At 40.2% G+C, this 20,899-nt stretch overlaps 1 protein-coding gene across 6 annotated transcripts in view; it reads left to right on the top strand.

Moving 5' to 3' along the window:
• Positions 1-20,899, top strand: part of ARHGAP20 (Rho GTPase activating protein 20) — a 118,535-nt gene that overhangs the window by 77,066 nt on the left and 20,570 nt on the right. For all 6 annotated transcript variants that reach the window (XM_042460162.1, XM_042460164.1, XM_042460166.1 and 3 more), the window contains exons 3-7: positions 1,207-1,377; positions 8,228-8,377; positions 15,302-15,343; positions 16,328-16,412; positions 19,718-19,795. In XM_042460162.1, coding sequence (XP_042316096.1) covers positions 1,207-1,377; positions 8,228-8,377; positions 15,302-15,343; positions 16,328-16,412; positions 19,718-19,795 — 526 coding nt within the window. The remainder of the gene's footprint in view (positions 1-1,206; positions 1,378-8,227; positions 8,378-15,301; positions 15,344-16,327; positions 16,413-19,717; positions 19,796-20,899) is intronic.

The following is a 20,899-nucleotide window of genomic DNA, read 5'->3' as shown; positions in this document are numbered from 1 at the left end:
TCGGTTTAGATGAGGTATTGGCCATGCCTGCTGGACTTCCCTGTTCATACATGGACACTGAGACTGTAACGTAGAACACACAAATATTCATTGACAGCTGCACATTTTAGAGTAGGGTAGGATTTGTGCCATCCCCACAAGCATGGCCTCTGGAACTGTAAGAATACCCCATTACCGGGGGGAAACACCAGCCTAAAATTAGACAGTTTCACCCTCAGAAGCCAACAGCATCCTTCCAAGTCTCCTGTAGATCTGACTTTTATAAGCCTGTTTGCAAAGTTAAGTGGTGACTGATCCCCACACACATCAGTTCACCAATCAGATTAACCAGTATAAAAGTGATTTTTTAAGAATTAAGAAACAGTAAAATGCCACTGTCTTGAAACAGCAAGGAAAGAAGAATGTAATCTGGACTCTCACTGGGCTGGGATGAGAATGTAGATAGCTGCTGCATGATGCTGAAAATGAGTCATGCTCATGCTGAAGTGCATGTCCTTCCAGCACCAGCTGTCAGGTTTTCCCAAGTCAGCAATTATCTTGGACTCCTCCGGATAATCCAGCTGTACTCAGCAAAAACCATAACCAATGTCAGGAAGCATCCAGACACAGGGTGAGCACCCAGCCAGTTGTCCTGCAAAGCTCTTTGAATGGCTAGCTATTCTCACTGCTGTCATTCCAATAAACTGGATTGGATGAGAAAGGCATTGGGGTTCAGAAGAACAACACACAAGCAGATGTGTGTGGGGAGGAGGAATGAAGAGGATTGGTGAAGGAAACCTGGGTCTCAAACTGGGTTGTGTTGATAATAAAACATTGCCTTGTGTAATTGTTATCAAAAGCCTAACTCAAATAAAATCTGTATGGGCACTCTTAATGATAGGGTTAATTTTTGTGTGGTGCTGGGGATTTTGGAGCAGGGCAGGGAAAATGAATGGATTCTTCAGAAGTGTACCAGATGTTAAATATGGCCATTTTCAAGGACTGAATTGCTTGACCGTTTGGAGGCCATTCTCTCATCCCTGTAATTATATTTGGGTTTCACCGGTACTGTATTATGAGATGTGCATATGAAATGTGAAGTTTGGTAGATTCTCAGCTACATTTTAAATCCCAAATGAATTTTATATTCTCCCTGCAGCTTTGTAGCTATTTTGAGAACCTATTCTTCAAGTGGCTCACAGTGACTTTTGTTTATTTTGCCTTCAGGGAAGTTTGCTTCTCTCCCATCAGTCCAGAGACGTGTCCACTTGTACAGTCCTTCCTCTGTCCCACCAGAACATTCCTTCTGGATGGACATGTACAGCTAAAGACAGGCCTACAGACCCAGGAACGTCACCTATTCCTCTTCACTGATATCATCGTGGTTGCCAAACCCAAGTAAGTCCAAAGCTGAAGAAACTACTGCTGTAAAACATCCTACTGGGAACCTTACACTCTTCAGCAGCTAACATTTTTATCTCATTTTGTATTACAATATTGGTGAGATGTTTTCCATTCCTTCAACAAAGGTTACTGACATTTCAAAACGGTTTTTACCATAGGGGACCTCAAGGATAGTGGCCAGATCAAGCTTCAGTTGCTGAGGGATTAGTTAGGAGAACTCATCAGCTTTTCATTGTATTGTGAAAGTTTCTGGGGCTATAGGTTTCATTATTGTACTACTTGGTGTCAGGGAATGGGAGGTAGGGAGAATGGAGTGGGTTTTAAAGGACTGTCAAGTCAAAGACAGGGGGATCTGTAAAAGTATATGTGGGGGAACTGGGACAGGTCCACTCACCAAAAGCTAAAGAGCAGCCACTGCTATCATTGATAGTGGTGCATTGTGGAGATAAGGAGAATGTGCTGAGATGATGGTCCCACAGTAGTCTGGCGAAGAAAGGTGGAATGGAATGGTAAGGAGCACTATGTGAAGTAAATATATATTGGAACAATGTGAAAAGCAATGCTTGAAATATACTTGTCTGAATAGCTCCACAGTATTGAAGCAAAAGATATTTACTCCTTCCCTGTTTCTTATTTGCTACAAATGATGTCAGGGGGAATTGAATTTTAAAGACATCCCTTTATTTAATGTTCTTAACATACAATTTTCACATTTGAAAATTCCTCTTCAAATCTATGTATGAATTCAGTAATTAATTGCACAAAGGTGGTCATTTTCAAGGGTTTGGAAATGTTATTCATTTATAAGTTTGGGTTAGTGCAGACCTAGCTGTAGTTAAGATATTGTGAGATTGTCATAAACTATTGTGAGATGGATTATTGCTGAGATTAAGGGTTGGTCTTGACCAGCATTGTCTCCAGTATTTGACCAGCCAGATACTTTTAGGAAGCTCACAAGCAGGGCATGAGATGATCATGCCTCAGATAACCATGGAAAGAGCATGTTTACATTCTGTTTCCCAACCAACAACATAATTGCCTTTCAAACAGAGGGATACAAGGTGACAAATTCAAGATAAGATGTTCAACTGATCAAGCCTACTATTCCTCACCCCCATCCTAGCTGACAAAGAAGGAAGCTTCATTAGGGCCTTTCCCCCCTCATCTTAGTTTCTCATTCACACATAATCACATGTGAAAGAACCCTCTGGGCTTGCCTAGAGTTATAAGCCCTGCATGAGGTTGGCATGCAAGAGCTCCAGCTTGTAAGTTTGATTTAATTGTGAATGGTTGAGTGAATAATCCAAACTCAGCGTCAAGCTTGATTGAACACAAATGGCACATCCAGACTCCTTGGTGTTATCACCTTCTGTTTAGGAGCATCTTCAAGATACTTTCAGTTAATGTAGATTCACAAGGACAACAAAACAGTATGGATATGCTTACAAAACAGTGCACATCCAGAAATGTGTTTATGAGACAGAGTTGATACGAACTTTCATTTTATTTTCTTTCATAAATTTCTTTGCTCCATCCTACCTCAATTACAGCACTCTGTGGATGAAATCCAGGATTGTGTGAGCAGCAGCTAGAACAGTATATCATCTGAAATGAAACTGATTTGACAGTCCTTTTTGATCATTTACTCCCAGATCTTTAGCAGTCTTTGTCCTTTTCTTTAGTTGAAAAGATGTTTAGTTGTCAAAAATGTAACCAGATCTGAAATGAAGGTGGGGTTTGACATGACTGTTAACATCACAAAAGTGCTTTTGTTCTTGTTAAGCAGGGAAAGCAGTGTAGTTTCTTTATGCAGTCCCTATTTTAAATGTGGGGAAGCATCCTCCTCCTCACTGAGCATCTACAGGTCAAATTGGAGCTACTTACAGGGTAAAGAAGGAATCGCTCATAGAAGAAAAGTTCTGTAAACACATTTTCATTTTTTTTTCTTTCACTCTGTACAAATTGGTTCATGACAGGACTCCTTGTTCTGCTCCACACATGCCTTGCCGCATCTGTCCCACACACTTTCCTGCCCCTTTCCTATATGTACGGTGGGAGCATAGGACCAGGAACACGTTTTTCTAAGATAAGGATTGAAAGTGTGCAGCCTTCAAAATAGTGAACTATTGGCTATGCTGGCTGTGAATTGTAGTCTAAAACATGTGGAGGCTGCATGATACCTGCTCTCAGTGGAGCAGTTTGAATATGCTTACATCGTTGCAGAGTTGGATTATAAACTAAGGCGCCTTACAGATGGGCCTAAGCGGCGCCGTCGTTGCGCCAGGAATACGCGCGAGGGGCGGCACTTCCGGACGCGCCTTGCCCCTCGTGCGTATTCCGTACGGCAAGATGGTGGCGCCCTATACAGACGGGCGCGGCCATCTTGATGTAACGGACGCACAGCGTCCGGACATCTAAACCCGGAAGAGCCGTTGCGAGTGCGCGCTCTGGCGCTTGTGGCGGCTCTTCCGGGTTGCCAGAAGGAGTGCGATTTCTGCACTCCTTTTTTGCAGCGCGGAGGAGTCGCGTGGTTTGGCTGCTGCGGCTCCTCCGCGCTGCAACCGGCAGCGGTCCAAGACCGCCCCTTTTGGGCGGTCTGTAACGGGCCCAAGAGAATTAAAAAAAAAGATGACAGAAACCTAGAGGTGGATGGCAGAGCTACAACTGCTCATGAGGCAGTGGACAATGTCAATTGAAAATACCTCTGCAAGCCCCAATGAAAATACACTATTTATATAGGAAGTAAGTCATATGGATTCAAATCAGAATTGTTAAATATGAATTACTAATTTGACTGTCCCACATTGTGATTGGTTATAAAACAAAGGGAAATGATTAATAACCTCCAATTTAAATTGCATTTTTATTCACATTTTATTTCGAGCTGGCTCTTGTTAGGCAGTCATCTGTACTATCCCCATTTTGCAAGCCACTTGTGTTCCAGTTTGACAAAGGCCATTTGTATTGAAGTTGTTTTGATAAAGATCTTGATTCTCTTTAGTCAGATTTTAAATGAGTTGCTTAAATGCTTTTATTTAATTGTTCAATGATGTGTCAGCTTGGTATTTTGTATGGGAAGAGATTGCGTTTTGGAATGGACCAACCCAACACATCAAAATTTAATAGCTTAAAATGATGTTTTTCCTGGCACAGTGCTGAAGTGAGAGGTAAAATCTTTCATCTGCCATATTCTAGATTTCAGAAAGATGTTAAACCATAGCCTGTCAAAAAAAGTAAAGTTAGCCATTCTAAGAGTTTAAAGACATACCTAAGATGAAGAAAGTACCTAAAATTAAGAGAACACAATAAGTAAGGTTGTACAGTATTTCAAAAGAAAATAATTGAGAATGCATGGCTTCACAGATAGCACTTTCAAAATTATCCAGAATAATTTAGAATTATAACTAAAACAGAATTTAGTATATAAAAAGATAAGAAAATCATTGCATAATGATCTGCATGATCTGAGGTAGTTCTTATAGGCAGGGGTAATGACAATCCCACCACAAGGACCTAGATTCTGAATACAGGATATTGTCTGAAATCAGCGAGCCATGGTGTAGTGGCTTCAGCGTTGGACTAGGACACTAGGAGACCTGGATTTGAATCCCCACTAAGCCGTGGAAACTCACTTGGTGATATTGACAGTCTCAACCTCAGAGGAAGGTAAATAAATCTTGCCAAGAAAACCCCATGGTAACTTTGATTCAAATCAGAAATGACTTGAAGGCACATAACAACAACAGTTTGAAATAGCTTTGTCAATATAAAAAAACTCAGGAACCAATATTGTCTATATGCATGCGGATGGAACAGTTCAGAGAACACAGATCAAGTTTTTGTTTTCAGTGACAGTAATTAAATACATTTATATCTGTTTTTCTTCAATGAGTAGAACAGTGCTATGAAGTAGGGTCAGGCTGAAAGAAAGTGACTTGTCAGTCCATGGTTACCTTTTTCATGATTGTGTAGGGTCTTGAACTTGGATCTACTGGATCACAATGCAGCACTGTAACCACTATACCATACTAGCTTAAAAAGAAAAAATGGGAACTGCTGTTGTTTCTTTGTTTTTCCTTCTCAGTAGCCTCAGGAGAAATCTCACATGTAAACTGAAACTGCTGCAATACCAGACCTGAATATCTTCATACAGGTGTGCATGCACATTCACATGCATGCATGCACACATAAATGCATAACATTTTATGGCTATAATCAGATGCAGGTTCCCTATGCTCCTCCCCTCCTGCTAACAACTGAAATGCTTGCACCATATTTAGTGACCTTTTTCTATTGCTCTGCAGATCCCAGCATTTTTGTATAGATTATAGTTTATATGGATATGAATTTTAATATATTTCTATATGAACCATGATTGCCGTGTCTTTAATAACTGCATAGCAACCAAGGTTCTATGTGATCATTCTTCCACTTTATTAGCGTGAGAGGAGAAATTGTTATCTTGCAAAATTCTGTGAGTTGAGCACAGAAGCTGTGTTCATCGACAATGGCAGCAAAGTGTGTTAGGCAAAGATTTTCTATAAACATCTTTCCTGTGCAAACACTTCTGTTCTTCACAGTTGTCATTTTCGGAGTTGGTATTCCTCTCTTATTCAGATACTGCTAGACATCCCCTCCCCTGGCTTTCTGTCCCCTGCAGCTTTTAGATGCCTATTAAGGTTCCTTTTTTAGGCTGACCCACTTTTACACAAGACCTTCCAGTCTTAAGTAGTAATCCACTTATCAGGTGAGAAACTCTGCAGCAACTCTATCCAGAAAGACAAGGATTTGTTAGAAGCAAAATAACCTGGAAGGCCAAAGAAGGGAGAGCCACTTTCCATCATTGCCAAATAGCAACATGAATGGTATATCTTTAGGCCAGGGCTTTATTGTACCTTTCAGCTTGCAAGGGTAAATCTTTGGGTTAAGAGGGGATTGACTTGTGCATGCTCCAGCATCCCTTTTTCTCTTGGCCTTGTGGAAGAATATGCAGAAAAAATAGTCATTAACACCAATGTATGAATTACCTTAAAAAGACAGAATATGTCTTAGAGCAAATCAAGTCTGAGCTCATGACTAAATTAAGACTGTCATACTTTGGACGTATCATGAGATAATGTGACTCCTTGGAAAAGACAATAGGGCTCAGTAAAGTGTAAGACAGTAAGAAAAGGGGAAGATTGCATTACAGATGGATTGATTCAATTAAAGAAACCACAGCTCTGAGTTTGCAAAACCTGAGCAGGGCAGTTGATGACCAGGGCTTTGGAGGTCTCTCATTCATAGGGTTTCATTAGGTTGAAGGGGATCTGATGACAAAAATCAGCACAATAATGAATTTGCTAAGTTATACGTTTGTGTGTGTGTGCATGCCTTCAAGTTGTTTCTGACTTATGGCAAACCTATCATGGAGTTATCTTGGCAAGATTTGTTCCGAGGATGGTTTGCCATCACCTGAGGCTGAGAGTGTGTGACTTGCTCAAGGCCACCCAGAGGGGGTCCATGGCTGAATGGGAATCAAACCCTGGTCTCCAGAGTCATCATCCAATGCTCAAACTACCATTTGAATGTGTTTTAGTTTGTGACTTAAGCAGGGATTGGAATCATCAGTGATGTGAAAAAAACAGTTGTTTCAATTTTTCTTCTGGGGATTCCTATAACCTGCATGGATCCTGACTTGTTGTTTTATTTTTGCCCTTCCAGTTGGAGCAGTAAGGGGAAAGTCTGGCAAAGTTAATGCAGTAGTAAATATACTGTCTATACTATGTGGTGATTTTATTAACTTTAAAAATAATTATTGTGAAGGATTTAATTGACTCTCTTTGGGAGCCAACTTGGGTCCTATTCTGGGCGAAAGGCAGCATACAAATGAAATAAATAGCTGAGCTGTGATATAAGTATTAAGTTCTCCTGCATCACTTGTTTCCCCCTGTTAATTTTTCCTGGTGAGCAGTTGTTCATTTGAGTGCTGCACCATAAACAGGAGATACGCTGGTGCGGACAGAAATATGGTTGACAGAAGGTACGATTAACGTTCTTCTGGCAAATCCGAGTAGAATCCATAGATATTATTTGATAGAGCAACACTGTAACATATTCTCCCATTCATTTCAGGTGGGATTCATTCAGGAGAGAGTTCCCAATGAATTGATTCTGAATACAGTGTTTGCAACTGTGGATATTTGGGTTGATGCCAGTTCCTCTGTGGCACAGCATCAAGTCAGAGCTGTTAATGAACTAAATGTTAAAAGCTTTTGGGGGGATGTGAAATCAGAGCATCCTAAATGTAGGTTAGTTCTCTGAAATCCGTAAGGTTTAAGTGCGCTCACATTTGAGACCAAAATAACTGGATTTTTGCTTGTGCTCCATTTGTGTTGAAACTGAGATTAATTCTGAAGAAAGCATGTCACATTCTCACCCCCTCCAAAGGCATGTTAATTCATACTTTGACTATGGGATTCTAGATGATACAAGTCTGGGAATGGGATCAGAGCTTTAAATTTCCAAGCCTCCAATTCCTAAAATCTCATTGCTAGCCTGGCAGGTGGATTAAAGTTCATGTATATTTTTCTCTTTTATTTGCTGTCTTTTTTTCTAAATGTACAGCATTTCATTTTGCCTCAAGAAAGTGGTCTGGTCCAGCAAACACAGATTTTTGAAGCTGACAGTCCATCTGTTAGCTCAGACTTTTTGCCTCCAGGCCTGCAGCAATCCCAACTCTTGTTTGTAGGAATGGCAGAGTTAATTGTTTTATAGACCTCAGTTGGTAGGAGTTATGCTCATTTTGTATTTATTTCTAAGCTTTGGTTGCCAGTGTTGTATAATAGAATTCTTTCAATGACAGGTCACAGTTGCATTTCAAACTGAAGAGCCAGGCACGTATTTCCGAAATGTGGACAGCATCTTGCATGGAAGAGGTCTGCGAGGGCAGTACTAGCCTGGAAAAGTCTTTCGTTTTAGGATGGCCCACCACTAACTGCGTTGCTAGTTTCAGGTATGAGAACTCTGTGCCTTCATTTCTCTGTTATTGCATGCATGCATCTGAATAAAGCATGACTTTGGGTGCAAAATATACTCTATATCCCTTAAAACCAGTGAGTGTTCTCTTGTTAATCTTAAAAAGAGATGGATGTACACCTTTTGATACAAAAATCAAATGGGCATTGGGGTTGTCAGGGGTTTATCCAATGATGGCTCAATCATGGTGGAAAATATGCTCAAATAAGTTGGAGCAGTTGTTTTTTGGGGTTGGATGTTTTGTTTTGGGTGTTTTGTTTTTTGTTTTTTTGTTGTTTTTTTTTTGCTGTTGTCCTACCCACATAAGCTGTCTTCCCTTGAACTGCTGCACTTCTGAAACCAAAAGTGAAATGGTTCAGAAGGCTGCAAGTACATAGAGAGAATCAAGGGATGTTGGCTATCCCATTTTGCACTATTGGAAGCACTCTGGTGTCAGTGGAATTCTCCCAAGTCATGTACCTAGAATATTGTGTCCAGTTCTGGGCGCCACAATTCAGAAAGGACATTGAGAAACTGGAGCGTGTCCAAAGGAGGGTGACAAAAATGGTGAAGGGTCGGGAAACCATGCCCTATGAGGAATGACTTAGGGAGCAGGGGATGTTTAACCTGGAGAAAAGAAGGTTAAGAGGTGATATGATAGCCCTGTTTAAATATTTGAAAGGATGTCATATTGAAGAGGGAGCAAGCTTGTTTTCTGCTGCTCCAGAGAACAGGACCCGGAACAATGGATGCAAGCTACAGGAAAAGAGATTCCACCTGAACATTAGGAGGAACTTCCTGACAGTAAGGGCTGTTCGACAGTGGAATGCACTCCCTCGGAGGGTGATAGAATCTCCTTCCTTGGAGGTCTTTAAACAGAGGCTGGATGGCCATCTGTCAGGGATGCTTTGATTTGGATTTCCTGCATGGCAGGGGGTTGGACTGGACGGCCCTAGTGGTCTCTTCCAACTCTACGATTCTATGATTCTATGATTCTATGATTTTGAACTGGCAGTTTTTTGAGAAATGCTTCTAACATACAAACAGCTCTAGTTGATAAAACAAACCAAAAACAAGTGTGGGCAACTGCAGAAGAGGAAGTGGCCATTGCCCCCTCCTGTGCTCACCCACTAGACTACACTGGCATATTTTGGCATGCCAGGCTTTCAGACACTATTGCTTCCAGAGACTATTTTGGCTGATTTGGTGGCTTTTATCCTTGGAGGGTTGGGGCTCTGGGAGGGCAGGGAAAGCATTTGCAGTTGGTTTGTGGGGCTTTTCACCAGTGAATAGTTAAAATCAACTTTGAAATCTTTTCATAAGAGTCCCTGGGGGCCTTGAGAATTTCTGTGCAGCTTCAAGAGCCACAGTCAGGGATCCCAAGGGCCCATGGACCACATTTTGCCCACTCTTGACATACAACAATACACTGTTAATACCAATGCTATTGTTTCAGGAATCTCTGTGTATTTTCAATATAGATCTTCCCATGCTCTTGCCACTTTTTGGTACCACAGTGCCAAAACACACTGTAGAAATAATCCAGTTTGACACTGCTTTAACTGCCCTGGCTCAGTGCTATGAAATTGTAGTTTTGTGAGTTATTTAGCCCTCTCTGACAGAGAGATCGGGTGCCACAACACGCTACAATTCCAATTATTCCTTAGCACTGAGCCAGGGCAGTTAAAGCGGTATCAATCTAGGTTATTTCTGCAGTGTGTTTTGGGCCCTAGTTTCTGCCAAAGGATAGTAAGATGGATCATTAGGTGAGGTTGGGTTGAGAATTCTGTTAGGGATCTTTCTAAGTTTCCTGAGAAGAGGAATGTCTGTTTAAATCAATGTTAGTAGTCAAGGTTTCACCATAAAATTGATATGGTGGATGATATATACCTTAAAAGGATAGTCTGAGGATGACTGGTTTGAGGATGGAAAATATAATACAAAATGAAAATACATTGTTGTTGTTTTTTAAATGATTTTTAGCCCCTGACATTTTATAAAATATTCAAGATGGCTTACAATAAAATACATCATTACATTATAATAAAAATCATATTACTGAAATGCTATTTAAAAATTAAAACTGAAGAATACAGCAAAACTAACAAGCAATATAGAACAATTAAATGATAAGAACCTACAAGGCCTTGATGCACAGCCACTGTATTTTTGAGGGCAGAAGAGCTGTTAGGAGAACCTCAAAATTAGAATTAAGTTCTTAGACACATTTATAGGAGGAGGGCAATTTTTCTTTTAGAACAAAGAAAATTAAGTATCTTAAACTGAGATTGGAAATAAATTGGCAATCAGTGAAACTATTCCATATATGACTATATGTCATGGGAGCATGCTCCATTCAAGCCTTATGGGTCTTGAATAAGCGCAAGCTTCCATTTTCGTGTAAGGGTCCAGAACGGATCCCCACAGAAACGAAGTGCCAACTGTATTATCTAAGAATCATGTAATATTCCATCTGGATTACTGTAATGCACTCTATGTGGGGCTGCCTTTGAAAGGTGCTCAGAAACTTCAGCTGGTCCAAAGAACTGCAGCCAGGCTGTTAACTGAAGCTGGCTACAGGGAGCATACAACTCTCTCATTGCAACAGCTCCATTGGCTGCCAGACAGTTTCCGGGCACAATTTAAATTGATGGTTTTGACCTATAAAGCCCTATATGACTTGGGTCCAGACTATTTGAAGGACCTTAGCTCCCTGTACAAGCCCACTAGGATGTTGAGATCATCTGGAGAGGCCCTTCTCTCTGCACCACTACTCTCTCGGGCGCATTTTGTGGGAACAAGAGAGAGGGCCTTCTTAGTGGTTCCCAAGCTCTGGAACTCCCTCCCTAGAGAGGCCAGGGTGGCTCCATTTTTGCTTTCTTTTCAATGGCACATAAAAATGTTTTTATGCTGCCAGGACTTCACATATTGATATGGGTGCTGGTTTTTTTAAAGTTTTAAAGAGTTTTAAATTCTTAAATTTTAATAATGTAATGTTTTTAATTGTTTGAATTGTTTCATTGTTTTTTAAACTTTGTATTTTTAATGTTTTATACTGTTTTAACTTAGACTGTTTTAAATTTGTTAGCAGCCTTAGGCCCCTATACTGGGAGGAAGGTGGGATATAAATAAACAGAATAATAATAATAATAATTATTATTATTATTATTATTATTATTATTAAAGGAGATACTCTAATAAAATAATGTACATAAAAGGAACAATATCTGTAAGTGTAACACTTTCTTGTTTTTCATTTTTTAAAATATAAATTTTGTAATGGCATTGGAAATGTGTCGATAAAATTTTAAATAATAAAAGAAGAATGTCAAGGCCAGGCCTTGGAGAACATGTGACCCTCCAGATGTTTTAAAGTGTGAACTCCCATCAACCCAATCCATCCTGGCATATAAGTGAGGGATCTATCTGCAGGGCCACAGGTTCCCCACCCCAGATCTAAGTTGCTATCCATGACCTACTTTTTCTAGTGGACACTCAGTGCGATCAACTTGACAGCTTTGGGACGCTTAGGTCATGCTTATGGTGAAGAAATTCATGACATTATTTGAACTCATGATGACAATGAAAAAACATGTTTTAATAGGTGCTCTAGCTTGACTGTGAAATCATCTGACATTATAAATGTGATGGCCTCTGTCAAAGGGAGTTTCGGATTTTATATAACCTTAGACGTTCACACAGGGAGGTAAAGAGAGCGTACAAAGAAAGTTACAAGAGTTGTTCTAGAGTATATAATTACACAAGAGTCTAGTAAGTGAAAAGATTAAAAGAAAGTCCAAATATTTATGAAGTGCATGCTGTGGAAATGGCTTATGTTTTCCTGAGTATCCTCTTTGAATCCATGGGAGCCTTTGAAACTCTCTGTGAGAGATGAAGCGATACAGAGGTAAAAGACAGATGAATTGATGAGTGTCTTGCTAAGGGTCATGGTCATAGTGACATTTGTTAGCTGCCCTGGACCTGCCACTTGTTTTCTTAACTAGTTCTCGATTTGAAGGGTCATTCCTAATGAATACAGTGCTAAAACTTTCATTAAGTCAGGCAATGTATTGCACCTTTGAAGCCATTATTTCCATTGCTGATTAATTCGTCTAGTTTGCATTGTTTTTTCGGTAGTTCAATTTATTTGTTAATTCAGTCATTAAAAGAGTTGTATCCTATCATGCTATGCAAATGGACACACTTCACTTACAACATTTTAACAATCACAATGCTTTGGGGTCATGGTAGCTTTTAAAGTTTTAACCAGCCAAGCAAGGAGAGTTAGTAGGAAAAATCTATCATAATGAAATGTTCTTTAGTAACATGTGAAAAACATCAAAGGACAGGATCAAGTGGTGGACTTCTACTGATGAAAACAACAGGCAGTGTCCCTCTCTCCCTTGTATACTTCTCAAATCAACTCTGGATGTGCTGAGCAGCCCTCTGGAGCAGGTATTTGGTCAGCATTGAGAGTTTCTGTGAGGATACGGGGTGGGTAGTTGCAAAATGTCCCTTAGTGGAATTTTGGATCCAAGCCAAAGTGCTTAATTATATATGTACAGCCACTGAAAAGACACTTTTCTTGTCTCATTCAATCATGCTCCTAAATTACATAGTAACGTCTCTTTTTGATGTTAAGGAACAGGGAGGGTGACGGGGAAATGGTTAATCCCTAACCCAACCTGTACCTAAGCCATTTAATGCTTTAGCATGAATAACCAACACTTTTAATTGTGTGCCAAAGTATATTGATAACCAGTGCAGCAATCTTGCAGTTGCATTCCTGAATAACTAATTTTTGCAAAGGTATACAGCTAAAGCAAGTGTTCCCATCACCAGGTCTAATCTCCTCAAGAACTGCTGCTACTGCCAACCAATTTCAGCTGGCCAAAGTCACTCCTGCCCACAGTCTTCTTTTGATAAACAAGGTGCTAAAGACCAATAGTACATCCCAGACTATGCATCTGAAAATTCAAAGAGACCACTTCCCTGTCCAACAGAGATTGAATCTCTGTTCCTGAGTCTGTCTTCTTACTGACTAGAAGCATTTCTGTCTTGTCTGAATTAAGCCTCAGTTTGTTAGCTTTGATCTAGCCCATTACTGCTTCCAGCTCTATTTTTCCATCTCTGCAACATCAAGGACAATGTTGATGTTCTGAGCTGGTGCTTCCAGGCACCAGTTCAGAACATCAGCATTGCCCTTGATGTTGGCAGAGATGGAGAAATAGAGCTGCATGATGTTTTCATATTGCTTCCTGGATGATATCTCCTGCAGGCTCTTGCAGGTACTAAACATCTGAAAGAATATTTGTCCTTGTGGAAGACCATAAACCAGTAGTCTGTGTTTCAAACAAGAGTTCACCAACTCCCATCTTCTGGAACTGACTGTTGAGAAAGGAACACAACCACAGAAAGTGGTTACTCCTAGTCTCAGTCATGCTTTTTAGGCAGTCTGGATGGATACTATGGTCAGTTGTGTGAAACACCATTAGAAATCCAGTAGAAGTAACAGGAATGTACTCCTCTGTCCAGTTGCTGGCGCGCATGCATATATATATATATATATATATATATATATATATATATATTCTGTTGCCTCTCAGTTTGCCACAACGTAAATATATAAAAACATTTAAAGCATCAAGTGGTTAAGACACTGACACTGTTGATTACAAGATTGGCAGGTTGGCAATTTTTGGAGCCAGCCTGAGTTCTCTTGGGAAGGAGTTCCATATTTGAGCTGATGCTTTAGAGAAATCCCAGTCATGTTTACCCACCAACCTAACTTCCCACTGTAATTGGATGTGCAACAGGCTTCTACTGAGGATCTCACTAGAATTTTAGACACACTTATATCGGGGGAAGCATTATTTCAGATATCCTGGCCCCATGATGTGTTCTGCTAGAGTAACTGAAGTAGGTGTGGTTCCAGAACTAGGCATGAAACCAGGCTGAAATGGATCTAGATAATCAATTCCTCCCAAGACTTCTTGGCATGGAGACCATACACTCAAACCCCTTCCTTAAGAATGGCAGATTTGAGAGTGGATGTACAGTGCGCCCACGTTATATGCTGGCACGTTTTACTCGGATTCCAGCTTACACTGGAAGCTGCGACGGAAGTGAGGGAGGTGTGCGCTGGAAGGAAATAATGGTGTGTGCTCCCACGGCATGCACCCCATGCACCTCTGCCATGCCTCCACAGGCACGAGCCCCATTCATTTGAATGGGGCTTGAGCATCCACCTTTTTTCCTTTAATGGATCCCCCATGTAAGGGAAGGGCGGACTGTAGTTGTCCAATATTGTGGAATTTAGAGGGCTTTTGGAACCAGGTATGACAGCTGCATACTTACTTACAAAGCTTCCTTTGGCTGCTCACCAGTTAGCACAATTGGCTTCATGCTGCTAAAGATCTTCAATCTTCAGGGCTGTAAAAATGGAAGTGTATATATCACAACCAGACAAGCAAATACCAAAGATCCATCCCTTTGTTCTACTATAACCTTGTCAGAAGTCAGAGGTTAGATCTACTCTTAGATCTGATACGATCAGTTCATCTTCACTGTGTCCAGTGAACATTGTCACAATGAGCTGGGAGTTAGCTGAGCCAATGGCTAGGGAGACCTCATTTTAGCAAAAGTCTTAATATTTCCACCAAATTAATACAGAAGTTTCAAAGTTACAAAATTATTATTTGCCTTTATCTTTTTGTTGTTGTTGCATTTATCTGACTTAGGTGTTTATGCCAGTTTGCCCAAAATTTTCTGTATATTTATGTATTCTTGTTAGATACCTGTCTTGCATCTCTAACCAGGTGAAATATTGTGCAAAGATTATCTTATATTTTGAGAGTTGGGATGTAGATATTCATATTTTCTAACCTGCTGTTATTTAAAATATGTTTTTTAATTATTTCAGTTCCGTGGAACAGAAAGAGAAGTGGCTGACTTCCCTTCAAAGGTACTTCTATTTTGCTGTATTGCCCATTGTAGGTGATAATGAAGCCTTGTCTGTCTGATTCTTGTAGTCTGTCTAGTCAAAGTACAGTCAGTTTCAGATCCTGAAAAATTCAAACGGTAATATTTCTGTAAAATCAGATTGGAGAGACTGGCCTATCTCTAACTTGGGTAGCTGAATGAGCTAGAAGTTTAGAATTGGAAGATATTCATCTTTTCCAGATTCTCCTGATACAGGAAATCTGCTGCTAAAGCATCCCTGACAGGTGGCCACCCAACTTCCCTTTTTAAAAACTCCAGTGAAAGATAGACGTGTTACACACCGCCATTTAGTACGTGCTCCATGCGTCCTAGGGTTAGGAAGGGGCGTCCTAGGGTTAGGAAGGGGCGTACTAGGGATAGGAAGGGTCTCACCTTCCTAACCGGCCCTGTTCCTAGGACGCGCGGAGCACGTAATAAATGGCGGCACCCATCCACACGAGTGTCACCATATTTATGTCTCGGACACACAGCATCCGGACGTGGCATGGCGGAAGTGACACCGTGAGTGGGCGCCTCGCGGCACCACTTCCAGGGGCCAAAAAGGAGTGCCATTTCGGCACTCCTTTTTAGCTGCGCCGAGAAGCCTCGCGGTCTGGCCGCTGGGGCTTCTTGGCATAGCTAATGACAACGACGGCAGACCGCCCGCTTTAGGGCGGGCTGTAACACTCCATAGTATCTTTACAAAACAAGATTTCATTTTGCAGATTCAAAACACACCAACCTAACCTTGCAGGATAGTGGGCATGCAACAAGACCAATGAGGAGTTCAAATTTCAGGCAGGTTTTTAAAATGATGTATTTAAAAACAAGCCACTTTGGTTACCATTGCTTTTGAAAAAACTTTTACCTCTTCTTGCATTTAGTAAATTAGCATAGAACATTGAGCTTGTTGTTCTGTTTTGTAAATTCACTTAAAAAAAAAATTCCATTCTGCTTGTTTTGACAGTCGAATAAAAGAAGAGAAAGCAAAAGACTACCCCAAGAGCATTCCCTTGAAGATTATTGCGAAGGATGTTGGAAACTGTGCATATGTAAGTATTTGTAAGCCAAAATTTGAGCAGTATATTAAATAGAACAGTTCCTCTTGTTCCTTGGCAAGCTGCTGTGAAAAGTCATTAAAGTGTTGCATGATGTGCAACATTTATTGAGTATAAAATGTCAGTATCCATTTTGAGGCACATTAGGCACTAAAGGAGAATTCCTCTTGGTGTTTAGAACACTTTGGACATAACACTGAACTGTATTTTAGTAATACATGAGGAAGCCTCTGGCTTCCATGTATGTACCCCTTCTTTGGTCACAACCTATTTTCCTGCCTTGAAAACTAAGTAGACTTTCCCATGTCTGAAATCAGGGGACCTGTGGTTAGTCCAAATGAGTCAAGATCAAACTATGGTTTATATGCATTGTAGCTCCAAAACACACAGCAGTAATAATCCAGTTTGAGACTGCTTTAACTGCCCTGGCTCAGTGCTAGGGAACCTTGGGAATTGTAGTGTATAGCACCAGAGCTTTCTGTCAGAGAAGGCTAAACGTCTCATAAAACTACAATTTCCAGAATTTCCTAGAATTGAGCCAGGACAAATAAAGCGGTCTCAAACTAGATTATTTCTGCAGTATGTTTTGGATCTTAGTTTAAAACCAGGATGTGGAAAAAAGTGGCCCTTTTTAGATGATAGAGGAGAAGGAAAAGCCAGAAGCTGATTATGTTGGGGAAGGTGACCTCAGCTCTTTCCAATTATATCCCATTTTTTTATTTTGCTTTTGTGGGGTTAGTAAGTTGGGATAGAAGATAAAACCTTTGTCATAGTAAAGAAAAGAAATTTATTGCAAAATGCTTAGAAAAGTTTCAAAATGTCTTGTAATCAGTAGCTACATAGTCAATTAGCCATGTAAATAATCCTAATTTTGCTTCATAAACTACTGTCAAATGTTTGGCAGTAGCCCCACCCACCTATAGTAGGCCTGTATAGGGGTCTTCCCACCAAAACGTCCAGTTCCTTTTCTTTGGGCGCCGCAGTGGCACTGATAGGAACTGTGTTCGCTAATCTATCTTCAGTCTCATCAGCCTTCTTTGTCCAATTCAGCCCTGGGAGTTACCAGGCTGTTCTGATATGTGTTGCCTAGCTTTAGCAGTCAAAGCGGCACTTGCCCTCTGGGTTTCTTTCCTTGCTGACATCCTTCAAAAAGTGCTAATCCTGGGATTATATGGGCATTTGAAGCGTGCTCGTTGTCTAAGAGCATGTGGTTGACTCTTGTGCCCACAGTAGCACCTTTATGCCTCAAGCAAGAAGAAACAGAAAGTTGCATTTGAAGGCATTCCTGTATGAACAGGCCCTTAGTCCTCTAATGCCAATTTATTGGCTATTTGCCTCTGTTGGTACAGAAGCCGCAGAAAGAGCTTCAATTCCATTTTGATTCTGGATCCTAGCTCCTCTGTTTACCATGGAGCCAAACGTTTGTTGATGGAATCCACCTCAACTCCATCTGCATGGACTAGTTCCAACAGTCTGGTGGTGTGTATGTGTCTTCCTACGCCAGGCAAATCAGGTTGAAATGCAGTGCAAACATAAGAAGAACTTCTGTACCATTATTGTCTTGTATGGCTAAGAGGCATTATGTTTATGTTTCTTATTTTGATGTCTTGCATTTCACTTAATATTAAGTAAACCTTTGCCTTGTTTGCAATGACACTCTCATCTCCTACATTTGTGTGAGTCAGGGACCATGAAGAAGGAGGACAGGTTGCATACCTTTACATGTAGTATTTTCAGTGGTCACCTGTGAACTCACACAGACCTACCCATCCTCTTCTCATCATTTCTTACCTATCCTGCGGATTGCTGCATTGGTGTCTGTGGAACTGGCAATTTAGGCTGGAAGACCTCTATATAGGGTTGCTGGAGGTGGATGGGGTACCTCCAAAATGCTTATGTAACACTCTTAATTTGAATGTGAGATGCCACTTCTGTCCTCCCACTGCTAATAAGATGCTAATCTCAGCAATAATGCTTATAATAATTTATTTGTAAAATGCTATTTTGGGAGCTTGTGATAGCCTGATAATGTTCCTTTCACAAAATAATGTAATGATATGTCATAGTTTCTGGGATGTGTGTCAAAAGTATTTTGTCACTGCAGTATTTATTGGTTATCCTCAAAACAAAATTAGGGTGAGGATCATTTCAGAGGTTTGGCACTATTTTTCTTTCTTTGTGGTATCTTTAAATAGTAATTAATTTAAAAGTAATACATTGCAGTGTGTGAACTGCCCCTTGAGTAACATGAAAACTGATTATTAGCTTTTAAAAATAATATTCCAAGCTCTGGTAGGCCATCACTATAATAGGTTTGGACTGTCTTGAGAGAGCTTATTGTAAATCTGAATGCTTTTTTTATGAAGTTCTGCTTCTTCTTCTAATACAGCAGTTTGGACTGTCATTGCTAATAGTTGAGAAACTCTTTCTGAGTTCCAGAACTGTTAAGCACCAGTTCTGAGTAGTGTAGATAGAATAGTGAGAGATTTAAAATTATTTTAAAAACAGAGGAGCACCTCCATCCCTGATTAATGCATCTTAAGATGACTGGATAAGTTTCTGCAGTCGTGGAAGATCCATTATGGGGGTGCTTGAGTTTAAGTCCTCTCAGTGGTGGTACTGAAATGATAAAACATGGTCCTGTGTCTTACTATATATTATAATTTTTTAACATCTAGAAACTGCTATAAACCTTGGTTTTATACACCACCCCCTCTACTTCCTATTTGACTGAGAGGAAAGGGTAAGATGCTTCTAGTTCATGGCTTAGTGTGTGATAGGAATAGAGACCTGGGCTCAACATTAACTGTTTAATTTCAGCAAACCAGCTACAGAAATCCTAGTTTGAAAATTAATCATCATTTGTGTTAACCACGGTTTGTCAGACCAGATCATGCAAAAAAAAAAAAATGATTGCTAAGGAGAAATTGACATACAAAACCTTTCAAATTGCTCATCCCAGCTCCATGGAAAGAAGTGAGTAGAGCAGACTGCGTGAACTCAAGGATTACTATAAACATGTTATGCTAAATAGCATTTTAACGTGGCTCAGATCATTTCTCATAAAACACCATTATGTTACAGAATATGAAAGAGAAAGTACACTAATGTATTTGTTTCCTATGTAACTAGTTCATAGTGTCGTATCACTTAGACATAGATTTGATTATATCTAAGATGTAGCTGAACCTTTTGGCTTCTTTGCTCCTGTAAGTCCAAATTTCATGCAGTATTTACAATTATTAATGCTGTAATCATGATAGTAATGTTTTGTTTTGCCTCTTTTCTCCTCTGAATAGTCAAAAACTTTAACCGTAACCAACATGGACACAGCAAATGATGTGATCCTCATGGCCCTGCAGCAGCTTGGAATTAATGTGAGATATTAATTTTCCCCCCCTTAAAGATATACTTTTAGCAACCAGGAATATGTCTGTTGATATCACACATAATCCAGTGCCTGATAGAAAACTATATTACCCAATAAGCTGGGCCAGCAAATAAATTCACTGGGAAGTTAAAATGGGTGAAAATGAAGAAGAATTTCGAAGATGTGGATCAGCCAATGTAACCCACTGTTTCAAGAGCCTTCTTCCTTAGATGAGAAACTGTCGAAGGCACCTAAGTGTTGGCCCTAGGCTGCTTCCTCACTGCAGAAATAATCCAATTTGATACCACTTTAACTGCCCTGGCTCAGTGCTGTGGAATTCTGGGAATTGTAGTTTGTTGTGGCACCAGAGCTCTCTGGCAGAGAAGGCTAAATATTTCACAAAACTACAAATCCCCGAATTCCACAACATTGAGCCATGGCAATTGATGGTGGTATGAAACTGGATCATTTCTGCAGTGTGACACAACCCTATTGTATGACATAGATGTCCATTCCAGTTCTTTCCAGAACAACTGTGCAAATTCTTGCATTATCTGGCTGCTGTTGTCATGTCAGAAGGCTTAGTGTTTGGGAGAAGCACCTGTTTTTTGTGGTTTTGTTTTTTAGATTTTAGCTATGTGATTTGTTTGAACGAAGGCCTTTTTGTACCCACTTAAATACAAAATCTCTGCAATTGGGGATTAGAAGTATAAAATGAAATAGAAATAAAATTAAAATAAACTTTTAAAAGAGCACTTTTCTCCCTTACTCCAAGGTCCTTTGATTGCTGGTGTGGTGTATGGGTTTATGAGTTGGACCAGGACACTGGGAAAACAGGGTTTGAATGTTCTTGGCCATGAACCCTGTAGGGTGACTTTAGGCACGTCTTACTCTCTCAGCTCAGATGGAGACAAGGGCAAATTCTGCCAAGAATACCCTGTGATAGGGTCACCATAAGTCAGAAATGACATAAAAACATCCAGCATCTTTTAAGTACACAGTCCTACTTGGTCCTCAGAATCTATAGCGTTCCATATGTGTAAATAATAATTAAAATTCAGCCCTGTTCATAACACTCTGATCCCATACACTTAAGTCATGTTAAGGTCTC

This window comes from Sceloporus undulatus, chromosome 3, assembly GCF_019175285.1.
Source record: "Sceloporus undulatus isolate JIND9_A2432 ecotype Alabama chromosome 3, SceUnd_v1.1, whole genome shotgun sequence".
In the NCBI taxonomy this organism is placed as follows: Eukaryota; Metazoa; Chordata; class Lepidosauria; order Squamata; family Phrynosomatidae; genus Sceloporus; species Sceloporus undulatus.
The sequence above is the reverse complement of the archived record's forward strand: the minus strand, read 5'-3'. Positions and strand labels throughout refer to the sequence as shown.